The sequence below is a fragment of the Ambystoma mexicanum genome, chromosome 8 (genome assembly GCF_040938575.1).
Source record: "Ambystoma mexicanum isolate Mex_15411 chromosome 8, UKY_AmexF1_1, whole genome shotgun sequence".
Classification (NCBI taxonomy): domain Eukaryota; kingdom Metazoa; phylum Chordata; class Amphibia; order Caudata; family Ambystomatidae; genus Ambystoma; species Ambystoma mexicanum.
Genome location: NC_090929.1, coordinates 236,400,366 through 236,419,895, shown reverse-complemented (window position 1 = coordinate 236,419,895; position 19,530 = coordinate 236,400,366). Strand labels below are relative to the sequence as shown.

The 19,530-nt window shown below is 45.0% G+C and overlaps 1 protein-coding gene across 4 annotated transcripts in view; it reads right to left on the bottom strand.

Moving 5' to 3' along the window:
• The window catches only part of MRRF (mitochondrial ribosome recycling factor), a 456,709-nt gene that overhangs the window by 294,730 nt on the left and 142,449 nt on the right, over positions 1-19,530 (bottom strand). For all 4 annotated transcript variants that reach the window (XM_069609655.1, XM_069609656.1, XM_069609658.1 and 1 more), the window contains one exon: positions 8,432-8,631. In XM_069609655.1, the coding sequence (XP_069465756.1) occupies positions 8,432-8,631 (200 nt within the window). The remainder of the gene's footprint in view (positions 1-8,431; positions 8,632-19,530) is intronic.

Below are 19,530 nucleotides of genomic sequence, written 5' to 3'. Positions count from 1 at the left end.
TAAAAGAGCCACACAATTGAACACGATTAAATTGTTAGATCAAATAGCTGTGCACTATGGTGTTCTCTTGCAGAGCGACAATGGGCCCCACTTTAAGAGAAAGTTGGTTTCAGACTATCGTCAAGAAAAAGGAATCAAATGGATTTTTGCTGTCCCCTACCACCCTGTGGCTTCAGGATTAATGGAGAGAATGCATGGATTGTTGAAAGCAAAATTGTGTAAAAATGAAGAGGGTACTTTGAAAGGGTGGCGGGAACGCGTACTAGAGGCAGTTCAGATACTTAATAACTTTTCCATTGAGAACGGAGAGACTCCATTGATGCGCATGTTAACGCCAGCCTTACAATTTAGAACCCAGAGCACCGTGGAAACTCTGCTGTATTGTGAAATATCTCATGGTGTCCCCTTATCATGCCACTCCTAAATCAGTTGAGGTGGATTTGCATGCAAGAGAAGAAATTCGACTTTAGCATAGGGATATTCTGGTGATTGATATGGGAATTGGGGTACAAATCCTGTCTGAACATATGAGGCCGATAGCCCCTAGATCTGGATTAGCCTTGAAAGGCACACAAGTGTTGGGAGGGATTGTGAATGCAGATTATCAGGGAGAAATCAAGGTTATTCTCAAATAGTGGTGAAAATATGTTACCTATCCATAAGGGAGACCGAGTGGCCAAATTTATATTAGAACACCCTAGAGGGTGTTTGACGTTCCCGATTGGTCAATTTGCGGGCTGTACGGACTGGTACCGCAGTGCTTTGAGGAAACGACGTGGACGCAAGTGCGATGCTTTGCACCTTTCTGCTTTTTCTCTATCCGCGGTGCAAAATTACTATCCTACACTCGTTGGACAGTCCGAAAATATATGGGTGTACTTGGCTCAACAGGTGCTGAACATTCCACATTTCTGTAGGTTGGATGTACATGACTCCACTACTTTGGTCTCCACATGTCTCGTGGCAATACCGACGCCTGTTCCGGTGTTACGAAAAATATTTGGAGTCATGCATAAGGATTCCTTGGTTGACAACTCAGATGTGCAGTTATTTTTCAGTGTATGAATATTGTAAATTCTGTGCAGACACGGACCGCAAATGGAGAAATATGACCAGTATTATTACTCACAATACTGCCCCTGCCGATGTTTGTTATCAAATGACTTGCAATCCGAACTTTGTTGGCAAATGCCAACAGCTGGAATTAAACAATGGTGAGAAGAGGACAGATTTCAAGCTCAGCCTATGCGCTCAACCAACTTCTGCTTGCATTGTTGTTTCCAATAATACGTGGTGTAATTTTACTATTCTAACAGCCAGCTAACTGAACCATGTGAAACTTCCTGCGGGTTGGCTATTTTCCTGTGGGAATCAAACTTATTCATATATTCCTGCCAATATTACAGGTTGTCCTTGTACTTTAACAAGCTTTAGCTTAATGCTATTTCCTCTACACCCTGCTATTTGGCGGTCCACACGCTCCGCCTACTACAATGCTCTATCACCCGATTGTAATTCTGGTGTACATTTGTTGTCTGAGACTGTAGTTTTAGCATTGGGTATTTCCTTAGTGGGGATTTCGGGACTGGCAGCTGGGGGATATAAAATCATGATTAAATGTGCTTGCATTGTAGTTCAGGAGACTTTGCAGGCTTTAACTGAATTATTACTAGAAGATAGACATTTTAGGAAAGCTATTTTACAAAACAGAGAAGCTATTGATCTGTTTTTGAAGCATAATTTGGGATGTAGCGCTGTAGAAGGAATGTATTGTTTTGACTTGGAAGATCGTTCTTGTTCTATTGAAGACCATATTAGAACACCCTAGTGGTGTTTCCAGGAAGCTGATTGCTCAATCTGAGGGCTATACGCACTGGTATAGCCCACAGATTGATTACAGACCGTTGTTCAGGTTACATTTACATACCTGAACATCCGAGGCTGTGGGTGGGCGGGGAAGCCTGCAAAAGCGGACGTGTTGGTCTGCATGTCACTTCGGAACGTTAAGAGTTAACTTTCCGTTCCGAAAGGCATGCAACAAAACCAACGTGTCCATGTAGGCACACCCAGGGAAATGAAACTGGGGAATGAAAGCAAAGGGAACGCTTCAGTAGCGTTGCACATAAATAGAAATGGGGCTGACATAAGCTGCACTGCAGCGTTAGGTGGAACGTGTGAAAAAGTTTCTAGCAGTGAAATGAAATGCTAGTCCGTGCACTTCTGGGCGTTCAGTGGAGCAGGGAAGTGCCAATGGAGACAAAGGGCACAGAAAGGTAAGTAAAGTGCTTGTTAATTTAATGTATGTGCAGATGTAGCTTGCAGATTTATATGACCTGCATGTTTGAGTTGAGTAATTGGTAGCTAACATTTGTATAGTGGGGGGGAAGCACACCTAAAGTAAACTTAATTAGAGCATGGGGCAGGCATACCCACACCTGATTCCACTTTACTAGGATACTTCTCCCACCTTAGTACCTTCCACCACCCTATAAAAAATGAAACCTGTTTAATTGAAGTACAAAAAATGTCTGCAACATTTATTTACTATTTTGCAATTTTTTTGTACTTCAATTAAACATGTCTCATTTATTTAACTTTAATTAAACATGGAGGGTGTTCCAATAGCTTTATAGACCTGCAGCGAGGGCCGTACAGGGTGTTCTGGTTCCTCATACCTCGTTAAAGGACCTTGCTTCGCTCGGGCCATTAACTCGATCTTCAGGGCCCATAACGCCCGGTACGGCCCTCGCTGCAGGTCTATAATGCTATATTAAGGACTTGAAAGATTTAGTTGCCAGAGTGACGCAGGATAAGAACTGGGAGTGGTGGGGTCAAATGTTTTCCTGGATTCCTGAAGCATTGCGTTCGGCTTTGGTTTGGAGTTTTGCGGTTTTAGTTTGTTGTTGTTGCATTTCCTGTATTCCGAATCTCTATTTCGCAGGTTCTGGGAACCTCCTTTTCGTTCATTGAGTTATGGTAGCTGAATCTTCAAGGTATGGAGTGTAGTGCGTGTGGCAAGGAGCCAGAAAACATGGCGCTGATGCGCGGACATCTTGGATATTCACTTCCATTTACCGCAATGAAATAGCAATGAAAGCCTACGTTTTCACGGGCTCAGCAAGTAAATATGCATTTCTGCAGCGAAGACAAGGTCACATATTTATGTCAGATGACAAAGCCGGGGAGAATAGTTGTTTGTATTGTCCACTGAAGGACAAGCCAGAAAGGGAGTCAGAGCGCTCGGCAGGTGCAGTGATAAGGAGCAATGGGAACGACAGCAAGGAGAGAAGCTGTTTTTTTTCCAACTGTAATATTCCACTCTTTTTGAACTTGAGGCTTATTGTCTGCTCTTCAGCTGAGGGGAGCATGGTAACTCATGAGGGGCGGGGATCGAAAGTAGCCCCATAAAGATAAGAGGTTTTACTCTTGGGAAGGCAGTTAGAATTTGGACCCGGGTGATGCAGTCTTGCTGAGAGGGAGGACGCTCCGCTACAGATCCCGTTAGGACGATCAATCTCTCTGCCTACCTGCTGTGGGACTAAGCAGTGTCGTATTGGACGAGATGAAGGTGTCTTCTGCAACAATATAACAGTGATTTTGTTTCCCTTTGTCTATGTATAACTGATTTGTTTATTCTTCTTTCTGTATGTTATGTATGAATAAAGGGCCTATAACGCGCCATTTTTATTATAACCATGACCACTGCTATGTCTCATTTTTGCCTATCCAAGTCCAATAACTGATTTTGCTCAGGTCTGGAATCTCCCCACGTGGCCAAGCTAAAGCAAAACACGAGTGGAACTCATTACGCTATATGCAAATGATATACTAAAGTACATTAGAGACCCAGAGAAACATCTGCCAAAGATACTGGCTGTGGTCCACGAATTCAGGAAGTACTCCGGACTCTGCCTAAACAGCAATAAATCTGAGGTGTTTCCGCTAACGAATGCCACGTGGGAAACCCGCAGTATGTTTGGATTGCGCTGGTCCGCCACGAGCATAAAATATCTCGGCATCGAGAACGCGCATACATCGGCTTGTCAAGTCACTTAATTAGGATCCCTTGGTATCCAAAATTAGCTTCAAACTTGAACGGTGGAAACCGCTTCCCACATCATTGATTGGGCGGGTGGCACTAATAAAAATGACCATATTACCTACGGTTTTCCATTTATTTTGCAATATACCGTTGTGGCCAGGTAGATCTTTCTTTGACAGCATCGCTCAGATGTGTGCATCATTTGTGTGGAAGGGACATATATGTGTAAAATAGCAGAGGCTTATGCTGGCATACAAATTGGTGGGGGTTGGCAGCTCTTGGTTTAGAATTTTATTACCTTACAGCACAGGCACACTACGTGACATATTGGGTAAATGAGAGTCCGCAATCGTCACATATATGGCTAGAGAGACAGGGGGCTGCACCACTATTGTTGCTACATACAGTCATGGGGGGGATGTACATCACCATACCTATCAGCTGGACCCCGTTGAAGCCACTCAGAGGGCTTGGGCTAGGTTAGTGAAGCATCCTAACTGTCATGCCTGCTGGACATATCTCTGGACCGGGAACAACCTCTCCATACAAAATGAGTTACGCCCATAGAACCGCTAGACCATTCTATTCGAAATGGAGGTTGTTCGATGCATTACCCGGAAAACGACATCTGCATTTTTCATGTCGTTAAATTCACGTGACTTAGTTCCGTCACGTGTATCATGGCAGTACGTACATAAGCAGCGTGGAAACGTCGATCGCTGTTTCTGATTAATTCATTTTTGGCGTTTTTGTAGCTGAACTCCGGACCTGCGTCCTCGCATTCCTTTCAGCAACTTCTTTGGCCTTTTGGAGCGCGTTTACCTCCACACGCTAATTCCTGGAGCCGTGTATCCTGTTCGCGTGTGAAATCTCCAAGCGGACGCTATCTTCAAGCGCGGCTATCCTAAGCTGCGTGTATCCTGTTCGCGTGCCAAATCTCCAGGCGGACAATGTCTTCAAGCGCGGCTGTCCTGAGCTGCATGTATCCTGTTTGCGTGCCAAATCTCCACGCGGACGGTGTCTCCAAGCGCGGCTGTCCGGGGCTGCGTGTATCCTGTTCACGTGCCAAATCTCCACGCGGACGCTGTCTGCAAGCGCGGCTGTCCTGGGCTGCGTGTATCCTGTTCGCGTGCCAAATCTCCACGCAGACGCGGTCTGCAAGCGCGGCTGTCCTGAGCTGCGTGTATCCTGTTCGCGTGCCAAATTTCCATACGCGGACGCTGTTTTCAAGCGCAGCTGTCCTAGGCTGCGCGTATCCTGACGTGCTAAATCTCCATGTGGAAACGCTGTCTCGAAGCGCGGCTATCCTGGCTGCGTGTACGCTGTCGTGTGCAATCCTGCACATGGTTTTCTGAAACTACTTTGAACCTTTGGTACCTGTGACAGTTAACAGGTGAACTTCTAATTTTTGTTCTTCGTGGGAAAGGAAGTATTCCATGAACTATTGGAAGGTGATTGTGCACAGTACTTTGGACGCTATCCTGTGGTGCACCTACCCGGTATCTAGCGTGAGCCTCGTGCCGTTCGGGATAAGTCTCCCTTACTAATCTTCCCCTCCTTTGTCGTTGGTTCAACTCCTGGTTTTCTTCAAGAGACCTTCGTTGAATACTTCAGTTTTTTGCCATAAGGTCAGTGTTTTGAATTAATGCTAATACTGTGCTATAATAGTGATTTGAGTTTGGGACAATTTCTTATGATACTTTATCTATCCTAGGCGTACTTCCGATACAATACCCACGCCCTTTCCAGTGATCCACCTCTCTGCCTGTTTCATCAGTCAGAGAGTATCATTTGGAAGGTCTAATTTGACCTATCTACAATCAAGTCGTGTGAAAAAGGATCTGGAAGAGCCCTACCAATTGTATCCTTTTTTGGTTACCGTATCCTTTTCAATTGATACATTGGTGATTTCTGACACTAACACAGTGCTGTATAATCGTGCTATACCGCTTTGAGATATGCCATTCCTGGGCCCTACACAAGATCATTTACTGGCATCACACTGGCACGAGGCTGGCATAGTAAACCTGGGGGACCTATTCCATGAAGGGGTGTCCATTTCCTGGGATATGGTGAAGGCTGAGGTTGGGGACACTGCTTTGCAGGCTCCAATACTTCCGGCTTTGCTCAGCCATAGCATCACTGTGGCCTGGGTTCCTGAAAGAACTGGCAACGCACCCATGCCTCCACTACTTGCTTTTGTCTGACACGGGGAAGAAATCTGTGTCGGCATTATATAAACTGGCACAGGCATCTTGGAGCACACAGACGGTGGACATAAGAGGAAAATGGGAAAAGGATATAAGCACCACTTTTACTGATGCTCATTGGTCCCAAATAATTAACTAAGCGGGTGTCACTGAACAGTAGGCATAAACTGATCTATTACAAGATTATAAATAGAACATACTATACCCCTGCCCTCCTTAAGAAAATGTTTTCCTTCCCGGAAGGAAGATGCTCTAGGTGTGTCGCCTTGGATGCGGACATCGTACATATGCTGTGGTCGTGTCAGGCATTGTGGGGTATTGGGAGGCAATATTCCATGCAATAGATGACGTTGTGAGCCAGCCCCTACTATGGGAACAGTCAACATGCCAGAAAACTGAAACCTCTGAAGTGTAGATGTGTGAACCTAGGCCTCATATTGGCAAAGAGGGTTATCTTGATGCACTGGACGTGGAGGGAGTGCCCCTCACGTTGACTGGCTAAAGGACATGGTCTGGGCTAATGATACAGAAGAAATGTTTGCCAATCTCCAAGCCCCGACTTGCCGTCTACAGGACATTTGGGGTGATTTCCGACTGTATTTGGAACGCCAGAGTGCAAACAATGATGATAATTGATTTGTATTGGAAATGCGATGTATTCCATTTTATGCTTATGTTGACACTGGTCAACCAAAGTGATTATGGTATTCTTTTATATCTGTAACCCTGTGCACATGATAAAGTTAAATATATAAAAAATAATTTAAAAAATAGATTGAAAACTGTCCCGACCTATATCATGGGTTCTATAGACTATTGTAATGGGATATACCTTGGTGAACCAGACTTTTTGCTGCAACGCCTGCAGATTCTTCAGAAATCGGCCGCTCGTCTTGCTCTGAATGCGTCCAGATTGGCTCACTCTCAAGAACTTCTTTGTCATCTTCACAGGCTCCCTGTAAAAGGCTGTATTAAGTTTAAGGCTCTTTGTCTTGTCCATCGAGCTATTCACAAAGCTGGAGCAGAGTTCCTGCAATCTAAACTAATACCTTATAGACCTTGTGGAGCTCTTTGTTCGTCCAATCTTTCTTTACTTTGCATTCGACGGTTCCTCCGGACTCGTGCCGGAGGAAGGTCCTTTTCCATGCTTGGCCCTTCCCTGTGAAATGCTCTTCCTCCTGAGATTTGCAATATTCTAGTTTCTCTCCTTCCATAAATCAATAAAAGCGTCCCTGTTATGAGCACTCTGGACTGTCCTCTTTCTTCTCCCTAGCGCCTTGATGCCTTTATTGGTCTTGTTCGCGCTTTATTAAATTTCAATACAATGATATGGAATTGGGTGAAATTGCTGGGTTTCTATTAGAGAATCATGTGAGGCTTCATTACAAACTCTGGAATTTAACACATATATAGGTGAAGGAGTTGCCACTCAGGTCCATCATAATAGAATTAGTTCAACTCTCATTCTTGCATGTACTTAATTTCACCCACCCCCAGTAAATAAACTGCCATCGGATCAAAGAAATAAAAGGGGCCCCAATGTAACATTACTGTGCAATTTCCACATGAGGCCAGAAGCTGTGACAGCAGTCCCATATTTCCCTACAAGTCCTATGAAAAATTACTTGCTCCGCCTCAGGAACTTGTGCTTTGGTGATAGCAGTAGTTTCAAAATGGATGATAATTGCAGGACCAACCACGTGAAAGGTTTGCCATGGCCCCTAGTAAAGCAATTTCCAATGGTCAGAAGGAGGCTCTATGTTGGGAAAGGGGGATATGTGAATGGAGTGATCGTGGTGAACGTTTATGACAGATCTCAAAAAGGCCTTGTGGGGAAAGACTTGCTATACTGGATAAAGAAACCGAGTTCTTCTTGTGACAGTCTATGTGAAACAGATTTTGAAGTAAACACGATGGCCTGTTTTCTCAATAAGGGGCATTCGACCTGCAGTATACATGATTGAATCTGCGAAGGACCCACTCAGCCTTCCATTATTTTGAGACTTTAAGGAGTATCGCTCAGATGGGTAAGAGAAACACCTGTTATTTGCAGCACTACATTTTTAAAACAGCACAAGCATTAGCCATACAAATAATAATGTCTAGCAGTGACAGAGGCACTGTCTTTAACCAGAATTAATTATACCAAATAAATAAATGTTTCCAAGATGTTGATTACCTTTGCTCTTCTTTGTTGCCAGATGTCTTGTCTGCATTGTATGTGAACCGACACATTGACGGCAGGCATTCAGACACATGGCGGTACTTCTTACATATGTTCTCAATGTCGGCCTTGCTAGCACATTGATCGATGTGCACAACACATAATGTAACTGGTTTACGCATCGCAAAGCCATCTTCAGAATATCAACGTTGTACCTTAAAAACAAAATATAAAGCAGTAAACATTAGAGAAAATCAAAAAATTTCAGGCATTTTTTGTTTTACTTGGTACAAGTATTTTTCAACATTTCAATATCATTCAGATAAAAATTAGATCAGAAACTAAAATATGTATACGTTGAGCTACAACGATCTTTCCCCCCGTGGAGAATGAGCTATCTTGGACCACCACAGAATCTACAAGAATCCAGCCTCAAACTAGAATGGCTTCTTGGCCGTTTAATGCATGACCTGACACAGCCCCCAGCAGTATAACTCCCTTGGGTACAACCTCTGATGTTAAGGTGCTGTTTGAGGTTTAGTACCTAGTCAGCCCGTCTCACACCAAAACTGACATGACATCTCACCACAAAACTTAACCCTCAACATCATAAACAACAAATCATAACTAAGCCCTGATCTGAAGTTGCACCAACTGACTCAGGTCACCCAAAACAAGCCCAAAGATCACCCCAGACTCAAGACTATAATAAAAGACCACAACCAAATATTCAATAAGCATGTCCACTTCAGGCTTCATCAAGGCCATTTTGCATAGGACTACATGCCAAAATCAACTGGAATCTAACCGTACACAGTCAGTTTCCTTACGATCTGGAAGTAATTGGTACAACAAGTAATCTTACACGGCGCATTTTCCCCGCTAGTAACCAAAGCCAACATTACCCAATCCATTCAGGAGATGATAGACCAGTACCGATTTTAACTTTGCATTCTGGAACTTGTAGGACTGGATGTATAAATCGGGGAATTTCATGACAAGTCCCAGAATGCAAAGTTAAACACAGGACTGGACTAGCACCACCCAAATGGAATAAATAATGGTGGAATGTATGCTATACACTTGCAGGTCCAAATCATGAAGAGACCACGAAAATTGAGGCAGTCGTGCAACAAACAGTTTGTCTCTAAAAGTCACAAATGCTATAAAATGACACCAGTTACATCACCACATTGTGTGAAGCGGAGCTCACTCAGCAATCTCCAGAGAAGGTAGGTGTTGAAGCAAATGTACAACACATTGTAAGTAAATCAAGCTAAACAGACACAGAATATTTACAGAATAGAAGTAAAAGTTACTTCTCATGCAGAATCCCTTACAAAATGGGGCCAGGATACATGATCTGAATACGTTCAAAAACGTGAAGGAGAATTGGCGTTGGAAATTCTAATTGATTGATAGCCTGCCCATTGTTCTAAGGAGTTCAGATATGCTTCATCAAATATAGAACCATTTTCTTTTAAAGTGTCTTTAGGAACACAGCATTCCATGTTTCAGATGTGTTGCACTCGGCTGAAATCAGCTGAGAGCATGGTGTACCAGTCATCTGAACCAAACACGGCACAGCAAGCTTGGAGACCGCCGCTCTGGAGTGGTAACCATCAGTACCTCGGATCACTGGAACCTTCCATGCCTTAAATACCCAGACCTGTGCACTAAAAGAGTGCGACTGGTTCCAGCTATTTTAGCTTTGTGCAACTTCATAGTATAAAAGCACAAGGAGTCCTCCCACTTCAGTTGCCTTAGAAAGAGTGAACAAAATAAAAAGCAGGCACATGCAGAGCCAACAAGTCCGGCTGGTTTTGAGTGCACATGTTGTGTAATGTAGACATTGGTCATTGTGCGATGGATGTGTGGATTGGAAGGAGTTTGTGTGCGTCTGCCTAGGTTTTAATGTGTGTGATTTTGTTACCTTGGGAACTATTTACTGTTTGTAAAAGGGAACATGTGTTACATCCAGTGATGTTTGCGTCTATCGCGTGGAGTGTAGATTGGCCATGGCCCAGTGGTTTAAATTGGAAGAGAATTAATAAGGAGCAGAATGATGTGCCCAGTTGGTGTCCATGTTCAAATTACTACACGTCTACTATTTTAAGCTTTAACTACATGTAAAGATCAGGCCATGGCCTGGTTGACCTCCTTTCTCACCGACCGACCTTCTCAGGTCCAACTGGGTTCTTTCCTCTCATCCATCTCTCTTTCTCTACTTGTGGTGTTCCACAAGGGTCTAACCTCTCTCCCCAACTCTTCAGAAACTACCTGGCACCTCTTGCCCACCACATTGCTACTTTCAGGTCCAATTTTCAATGTTATGCAGATGGCACTCAGCTCTCTTTCAGGCTCCCCTCAGCCACCTCTGCTTCGTCTCATATACCAGACTCTCTGGCCACAAATCAGGAATGGTGTGCCGCCAATGTCTCCCTTAATGCCAGTAAGACAGAGATCCTCCTCATTGGGACAGCCGCTCTCTCCTTTCCTCCCTCTCTGTGGCCACCCACTCTGGGCCCTCTTCCTGCTCCTTCCTTTGAGGCTAATAACCTTGGTGTCGCTTCGACTCCACCCTCTCCTTCTCTCCTCACATCTCTGACAAGTCAAACTATCAGCTGCACCTCCTCAGAGGTATTATTCCTTTACTCACTTTCCCCCAGAAGCTCACCGTCTCCAGAGCTCTGGTCCGATCTAGGCCAGACTACTGTAACAGCATCTTTCTAAATCTTCCTGCCTCTACACTTCGACCTTTACAATTTATCCACAACAGGACAAGACTTGTCCTTGGCATCAGGCCCAGGGATCATACCTCTCCAGCTCTGAAATCTCTTCACTGGTTCCCTGTGGCTGTAAGGATCAACTTCAAGACCCTCTGCATCATCCACAAGGCTTTCTGGGGCCCGGGACCACTCTAACTCCAACTTTCTCATCCAAAACATCTTCCTACTCAAGCTCTCCGCTCATCGCCCTCTGAAACACGTGTCAATCCACCTCCAATTCTGAGGGTCAGACGCTTCTCCAAGCAGTTGGGGGCGGATCCATCTCCTCAGCTGTGGCCTCCCTCTGGAACAGCTTCCCCGCCTCGCTCAAATTCAGAAGAACCACCTCTGGTTCGGAAGTAACTCAAGACCTTCCTTTTCGCTTCCGCTTTCTCTCTTCCTCTCCCCTTCTAATGCACCAGACTGCTCCGCGCACTGGTCACCCTCTGAACTCAGGCCCAGGCTTCAGCATGTCCAGTTGCCCTTGCACTGCCTCTGGGCTCCCCAGCACTTAAGGGTCTGTATATGTAACCCTACAGTCCCTTCTCTCTGCACTTATGAGCCATCCGTTATCTGCACTTGTGAGTTAACTGCTTTTCCCACTGCCCCTCCCCCTGGCACTTCTACCCTTCTCTCTTCTCCACACTTGCGCAATCTGAATGACACGGCCTAGTAAGGTAGTTATTTTGTCCTCCCTTTGTTGCCCTCCCACCCCAGTCCCTCCTTGTCTTGTCTCGCCAAGAAAGACTGGTGTACAGGCACCTTATAAATGCCACGCCAGATCATATATTGTTACGGTCATCCTCGAGGATTTCCCAAAGCACCACAATGCCATTTTGGTGGTAACTGTGTGCTCAACAAATGCCATTCAACATAAGACACTATAACCCTTCTGGCTCCTACAGAAAAAAAATGAGAACATGCAGGATTAGCAAAAAAGGCCATCCATTGGGAGTAAGAATAAAACACACAAGCAGGTAAGCCATCATCAAAAATGACAGCAAGCAGTGGATTAGCAATATTGACCATCAGCACTATTAGTATTGATGGTCACGAAGCAAGTTTACCAATATCGATGAGAAGGTGGGGATTTGGTATACCGTTCAATTGGCATATGCCCTCAGGCAAGGGATATGTAATATTTACCAAATATGATGGTATCATTAAAGACCATCAGTCGTAACTCACGCAGGTTTTGCAATAGTTATGAATAAGACATTGAATACCTACTGCTTAGGCCACCCTTCATCCACACAGACAAATAATCACCTACACCTCATAACCACAACCTCACCACCCTCCATCTACAAGCTCACAGGTACACACGCACTTCAAACATAAACACCTCCTCCATCCACAGTCCAAAACTCAACCCACACTGAGAACATATTTACTCGCCCAAATGCATGCATTGCCCATCCCTCCTTTACAGGCGCCAAACTCCCCCACCCCCCACTCCGACCCCTCCATCCACTTCTCCAACCTGCACAGACTCGACACCAACTTCCATCAACACTCTGAGGTAAAGGTTCACCTTACCTTCCCTCTATGGAGCTTAGCCATAGAAGAGGTGAAGGCAAAGAGCAGAGAAGAGGACAAAGGGTCAGGAACGGTGGTGAGAATGGGCAAGGAGGGAAAGGAAAAGAGGACCTGGCAGTTAAATTAACAGAATATCTTCGGTTCTAATCCCAGGTTCCCCACTTTGCCAAAATGTTATGATCTTGGTAACATCACTGTGATCCCACTTTGCTTTTGTCTGCTTACCTGCCAAATGGCACGGTTCTGTGCAAGAAATTGGCAACAATTTAAAAGCGCTTTATTACATTAGAAAGAATGGTCAAGAGAGGTATATGGATTTTAATCTTGTTTTTGCCATATGACCAAAACTATGTGATCTTGGGTACATCACTGAAGCTCTATGTACATCAGTTTCCTTTAGCCCCAAAAGGGGGAATGCCCAAGAAATAAACTGAAAACAAGGATAATATTCTAATTTATCTAATTTGAGATTATATAGTGCAAACCCATCTATGAAGCAAGAGAGAGTGCTGAACAATATTGATTGAGGATTAGACTAAATGTGTAAACTGGGAAGAGTTCCCGGTGCAGATCTAGTAGGTCCTGGTCAACAGTGGTGGTCTTCTCCTGGGAAGTAGAGCAGAAAGCTGTACCTGTTCCCTAGGTAATCCCTGAAGAGCAGGATCTTGAAGGCTTCCCTGAACTGCAAGAGTGACGGGCATGTCCTAATTGAAATCGGGATCGTTTTCCAGTAGGCTGGCGCATAGAAAGAAAATGCTGGTTTCCAGCTTTGCCTCGAGATTATCAACTTCCGACTCCTGGAGGTGTTAGTTGCAGGTCATTGTTCAATATGCCTAATATGTCACTAAGAAAGCTCCTGAAGCAAGATTAGGCACAGGGATTTCTAGGGTAATCAACCACTGAATCCAGACAGAACACTGCACAATAAAGTGCCACGATCACTGCACAATAAAGTGCTAGAATCATTATAATTTCTTTTGGTTCCCTATAAAATAGGATAATGGTGCGCACAGGACTTTATATAATTGTGACACTCGCTCTCTCCCCTCCACTGGAAGCTATCCCAATATGGCTCGTGAAGGTGGGGGGGAGGGTTGTTTTCATATTATACTTTTGTGTCCCCAGATTTCATTCAGCACACAGCCAATTTCTCAGGTCTGAAACCTTGGTAAGTGAGCCCAGCTTTACCAGAACTCTTAATTACTCCTTACAAGGGACCTCATTACAAATAGCTGGTTTAAATCCCCCACAACTCACAGGAACTCTTGCGCACACCTCAAGGCCATCACACATCCATAAATTGATTTTGAAAAATAACACATTGCACTGCTAACTGACAAGATAATTGACTTATCCAATATGGACAGTTCCTCATTCTTTTCATTACCGTTTTTTGGTCTAAACCCAATCTACTACACATGCATCCCAGCAATCACTATGACTCAACCTTATGTTCTCCTTCCTTTTGTTGTTGTAGCCTATTGACTGCCTGTTTCATTCTCCAACTCTCTTCCCTCTTTGACATTTTCTGCAAATCTTCTCCCCATTTCCTTTTCACCCCACAGACCATGGTCTGAATACAACCTGGGTGGGGTCACAGTTTGCCCATATGAACAAGGTTTCAGCGCTTTAAGACCATTATGGTGGTGACCTGCATAGTACAAAAGCCAAATAACATAACACCTGAACCAGTGAGTTTTGTTGAGAGATAGGTGGGTGGCTGGGTGGTAGTTTCCAGGTTTTTGAAGTAGGCTATATTGAAGGGTAGCCAGGATGGGATTGGTCACCAGTGTAGTTCTTTTAGGATAGGTGGGGGGGGGGGGAGGTGATTACGTTTCTTTAAGCCTGCGATCAGGCATGTGACAGTGTGTGGAACAGCCCTTAGGGGTATGGGTGTTTTGCTGAGATGCTGCCAAGGGGATTGTTCCCACTGTCGATGTGTGAAATGACTAGCAGTTGGACCATGGTTGTGAAGTCCTCTGATCGGAGGCAAGGTTTTATCTTTAGCAAGATTGCTAATTGGTACCAGGCAGTCTTGGTAATGTGCCAAAAGCAGAGGTCGCTTTGTACAGCGAACCAGTGATTTGGCAGCTGGGGCCAGTTGAGGAGTTAATACATCAAGGTGCACGTCTCTTAGCCACCCTTTAATGGTCTCCCGTTTAGTTGGATGGCCCACTAAGACACATTGTGTTTATGTAGGATTGAGATTCAGGTAGGTGCTCGTCATTGCTGTTTGGATGGAAGCAAGGCACTAGCTGAGGCCCGAGATGCCTTAAGCACAGCTCTCCGGTATAAGTTTATCAACTGCATATTGGTAAAGTGATATGTTTGGGTCGGTGAAAAGGGTTTCAGCTGCCTCGGATAGCAACTGAAGATGACATCACTGGTGAGAGAATTGAGACTTGTGGGACCTTGCAGGTGACCAGATGATGGTCCGTCTTAAAGTTGCCCATCTGGACTGCTTGGTGCCCATCTGCGGTTTGAGGCATAATAATTGCACACTATGCCTATGAACCCCATTCCATTAGGGAGACTGATTAATGAGGCATGGTCGACTGAGTTGAACGTGGCTGTGAGGTCAAGGGGAACTCTGAGGCAGGTGTCTCCTTTGCTGCCCATGATCTGTAGAGCATCATCTATGACCTGATGATAGCATTCGCTGAGCTGCACGTGGGTCCAACTTCGGATTTGTGGTCACAGAGTAGACCTAGTTGATTTCAAATCATGAAGTTGGTTGACCACTGCTTTCTCAATGGTTTTGATGATAAACGGAAGGCTAATGATCGGCCAGTAGTGGGTGAAGTCACCTAGGACTAAGCTGGGGTTTCTGGGGGAGTGGGCGGATTAGTCTGTTTTTAGGCTGCTCCGAAAGATGCCATGATTGAGTGAGGCATTCACTATTTGGAAGGAGGGCCATGGTTGTGCTTCACATTGTGGGATTGTTCACTGGAAGTTATCAATGTGTCGTCTGATTTTGTTATGAGCAAAAAAAAAAAACAACAGAACAGGGGTTAACTGTGTCCTATTGCACTGGGGAGGTGTTGTGTGCCAGCTGCGTGGCGAGTAGTAGGTGGTCACCCTGATGCCATTACATAAATACGTGTAAAATGAGAAACTGTGAGGCGATCCTCTGCACACCAGTCCACTACACACCAGTCCACTACACACATTTCCCCAACATCTCCCTCCACGGTTCGAGGCTCAACTGATTCGGTGAACCCAAAGGACCGAAAACTCCGTACCAGCTATGGTGTACGGGCTCGATTGCAACCCTTTCTGCATTGGCAATTGCCTTGGAGAGCATACAGCAGAAGGGGCGGTGTTACGTCTCCACGTCGATCATGTGATCCAGAGTGGCGTTCCTCACGTGACCTTGGTGGACGTCACATGACCCAGAGACGCACAGTATAAAGGTCTGAGAGACAGAACACTCATTGCTTCTCAGCTGTCTTCAGACTCTGTTTGGCGTTACGTATTGCTCCACTGTTACCTTTTGATCACGGAACTCTACCTCGGACTCCTTCGGATACCCCTTTGTACCTTTGCTTGGAACTGTTTACCTGTTGCCGGATTTTGGACTACATCCTGACCTGTCTTTGGATCATCCCTTGGTACCTCACTGAACTCCTACGCCATTTCCCTTCTGGGAATTCAAGTCACGCCTTCACTCCTACAGGTGGCTGATCCTACATCCACGCTAACCTACGGTTCTACTATTCAGGGACCGCCGCATCATCTGAGTCTCGAACCTCTACTAGGTTTTCCTAACACCCGATAGGTAAGACCTTTTATATCCTTTGGTTTACTTAATATGTATTGTGATTGCCTGGTAACTTAACCTCGTTCCTCTTTGACAGCAGCATCAGTGTTCCAGAGGTTCTGTGGATCTGGGAAGTCATCTCCCACCTGTGGCCTCAAGGGTCGCACAGCGGGTTTCTTTTTAGTTCCCCTGTGCGTCACTTGGGGACGGAGGTCTCATCGGTCTACACGACACTCAAGTCAGAACAGAAACCACCTGCACTCCGCTCTTGGCCAATATATATAATTAGTAACAATTATCCATTTATACAGTATCCCAAAGTCTTCAACCAGTTTACTGTCTGGTATTAGGTAAGCAAAAACAGCCAACCTCGACTCGAAAATCTCTCTCAAAGATGTGCATTCATATTTTATAAACATGTTACACAATAATAATTGTACCATTAACATTGATTTGACATTAGATATTTGCCACAGTCATTGTGGAGTTGCAAATGGTCGTACATGGGGTCAAATAGTTTTTAGGTACAGTAAGTTGCGTAACATTTATCAGTACATACCCACAGGAAACAGGATTCCAGGAAGAGGAAATAAAAATATATACATACAACAATACATTATTACATGTTTGATATAACCCAAGGTGGCACTATGTGCTCTTCAAAAACCATTATAGATCCCCATGCAACATGGGTACTACTTTGGTGTCCCTAAATATCTACCCATGGTTACTACCGTGTATACTCAAGTCAGAACAGACTGAGAAGCCGTATAGTCGTGTTAGACAATGCAGGGATCCACGGAAGAACCCATAGCTGCTTTAGTCGAGGCGATTACAGTATTAAGGACAGACATGGCCGCCGCTAATACGGTGATCCACCAAAGGTTAGACTCCATACAGAGTGTTCAGCATTCCCTTCCTGCAGACCCTGAGTTCGGAGATGCTAGCTCCTCAACCACACCTCCTCCCTTGGTTTATACTACAGTCCCAACTCCGGTGATCCTCCCAACCCCTTCCCCCCTGGCCGCTCCTCAACGTTATCAAGGTGACCCCAAGAAATTCAGGACCTTCATTAATCAGTGTAAGTTACATTTCTTGTGCAGACCTTTGGCCTTCCCTACTTCCACTGCTAAAGCCGCCTTTGCCCTTTGGGCTAATCCTCTGTTGGAGAATAATAACCCAGTCCTTTATGACTTTGATCTGTTGGTTCTAGAAATGTCTCGAGTATTTGATACCCGACACAAGGCACAGTCTAGGGATTTGGAGTTGTTAGAACTAACTCAGGGTAGAAGGACTTTGATAGAATACATCACCCGGTTCAATCAATTAGTTGCTGAAACATCATGGCCAGAAAGCAAGCGGGCAGTTGTCTTTTATAGAGGGTTGAGTAACATAATGAAAGATGCTTTAGCAGTGATCCCTTCTATGGCCACTCAGTATCAGGAACTAGTTGATCTTGCCCTGCAAGTAGATGCACGGCGATCGGAGCGTAGAGCAGAGTTGGGGGTTTCTTCCCATCCTACACTTGCCAGTACTCCTGCTTCCAGTACGGAAGAACCTATGCAAGTGGGAGGTTTACGTAGCCCTATTACTACATCTGAGAGGGAACGTAGAAGGGTGGATAATGCATGCTTTTATTGTGGCACTACGGGACATAATGTGAAAGAGTGTCCTCGACGTCCCAAGAAGAGCCAGGTTTTTCGGACAGCTCGACCTTAGATCCGGAGAGCAGGTCGAGTGTTCCGTCTCCATCTCCGGGTACCCCTCTTGCCTTTGCTCGTGTTCAACCCGTTTCTGTAAACGCTACTCTGTGTCCCTCTACAGGCCTTCTTCATGCAGTCACAATCATCATTGATTCAGGTGCTACTGGAAATTACATAGACATTGCTTTAGCCCATTCCCTCAATCTACCTTTAGTGGTGAAATCCCGACCTGAACCAGTTCAAGCCGTAGATGGCTCTGCGTTAGTTTCTGGTCCTGTTAGACACCAACCTGCACCTCTCTTGTTGACCATACAAGATATTCACACAGAGACATTAAGTTTTGACTTAATCACCACACCTCAATTCGGTATCATATTAGGGATACCATGGTTACGTGAACACAATCCGCTGATTAATTGGCAATCAGGCACTGTGCTCTTCGAATCCGAGATCTGTCAGAATTATTGTCTCCCGACCCATCAAACGACTGATACCCCTTCTCGGGCCTTGGGAACCTTAGCTCAACTCACGCTGAGTGTTGATGGATCTGAGCTTATGAATCCTCATACCGTTGGGGGGTTGGTGTCTGGGATTCCATCTGAGTACAAAGCATTCGAATCAGTTTTTGATCGTGGCTCTTCCGAGGTACTTCCTCCACATAGACCATACGACTGCCCAATCGAATTAATCCCAGATTCCACCATTCCTTCGGGCAGGATTTATTCTTTATCTCCTTCGGAGGAACAAGCATTGAAAGAGTATGTACAGAACGCCCTTCGTTTAGGACATATCCGCCCCTCTACTTCACCAGCTGCAAGCCCTATATTTTTTGTACCTAAGAAAGAGGGGGATTTACATCCTTGTGTGGATTATCAGCGTCTTAATGCCATCACAAAAAAGGATAGATATCCAATTCCGTTAATCACACCCCTTCTGGACCACTTATCACATGCTTCTGTTTTCACCAAGCTTGATCTGCGCGGCGCATACAATCTAGTGCGTGTTCGCGAAGGGGATGAGTGGAAAACTGCTTTCTGTACTCGTTACGGCTTGTATGAATACCTAGTCATGCCCTTCGGTCTGTGTAATGCCCCGGCCACATTCCAACGCTTTATGAATGACATATTCAGGGATATTCTGGATGTATACATGGTTGTGTACTTGGACGACATCTTGATCTTTTCCCGTAATCTTGATGACCATGTAAAACATGTCCGAGAAGTACTATCCCGTCTCAGAGAACATTCCTTATTTGCTAAACCTGAGAAATGCCAGTTTCACAAAACGTCTGTTGAGTTTCTGGGATTTCACATTACTCCGGGAGCGTTATCCATGAACGAATCC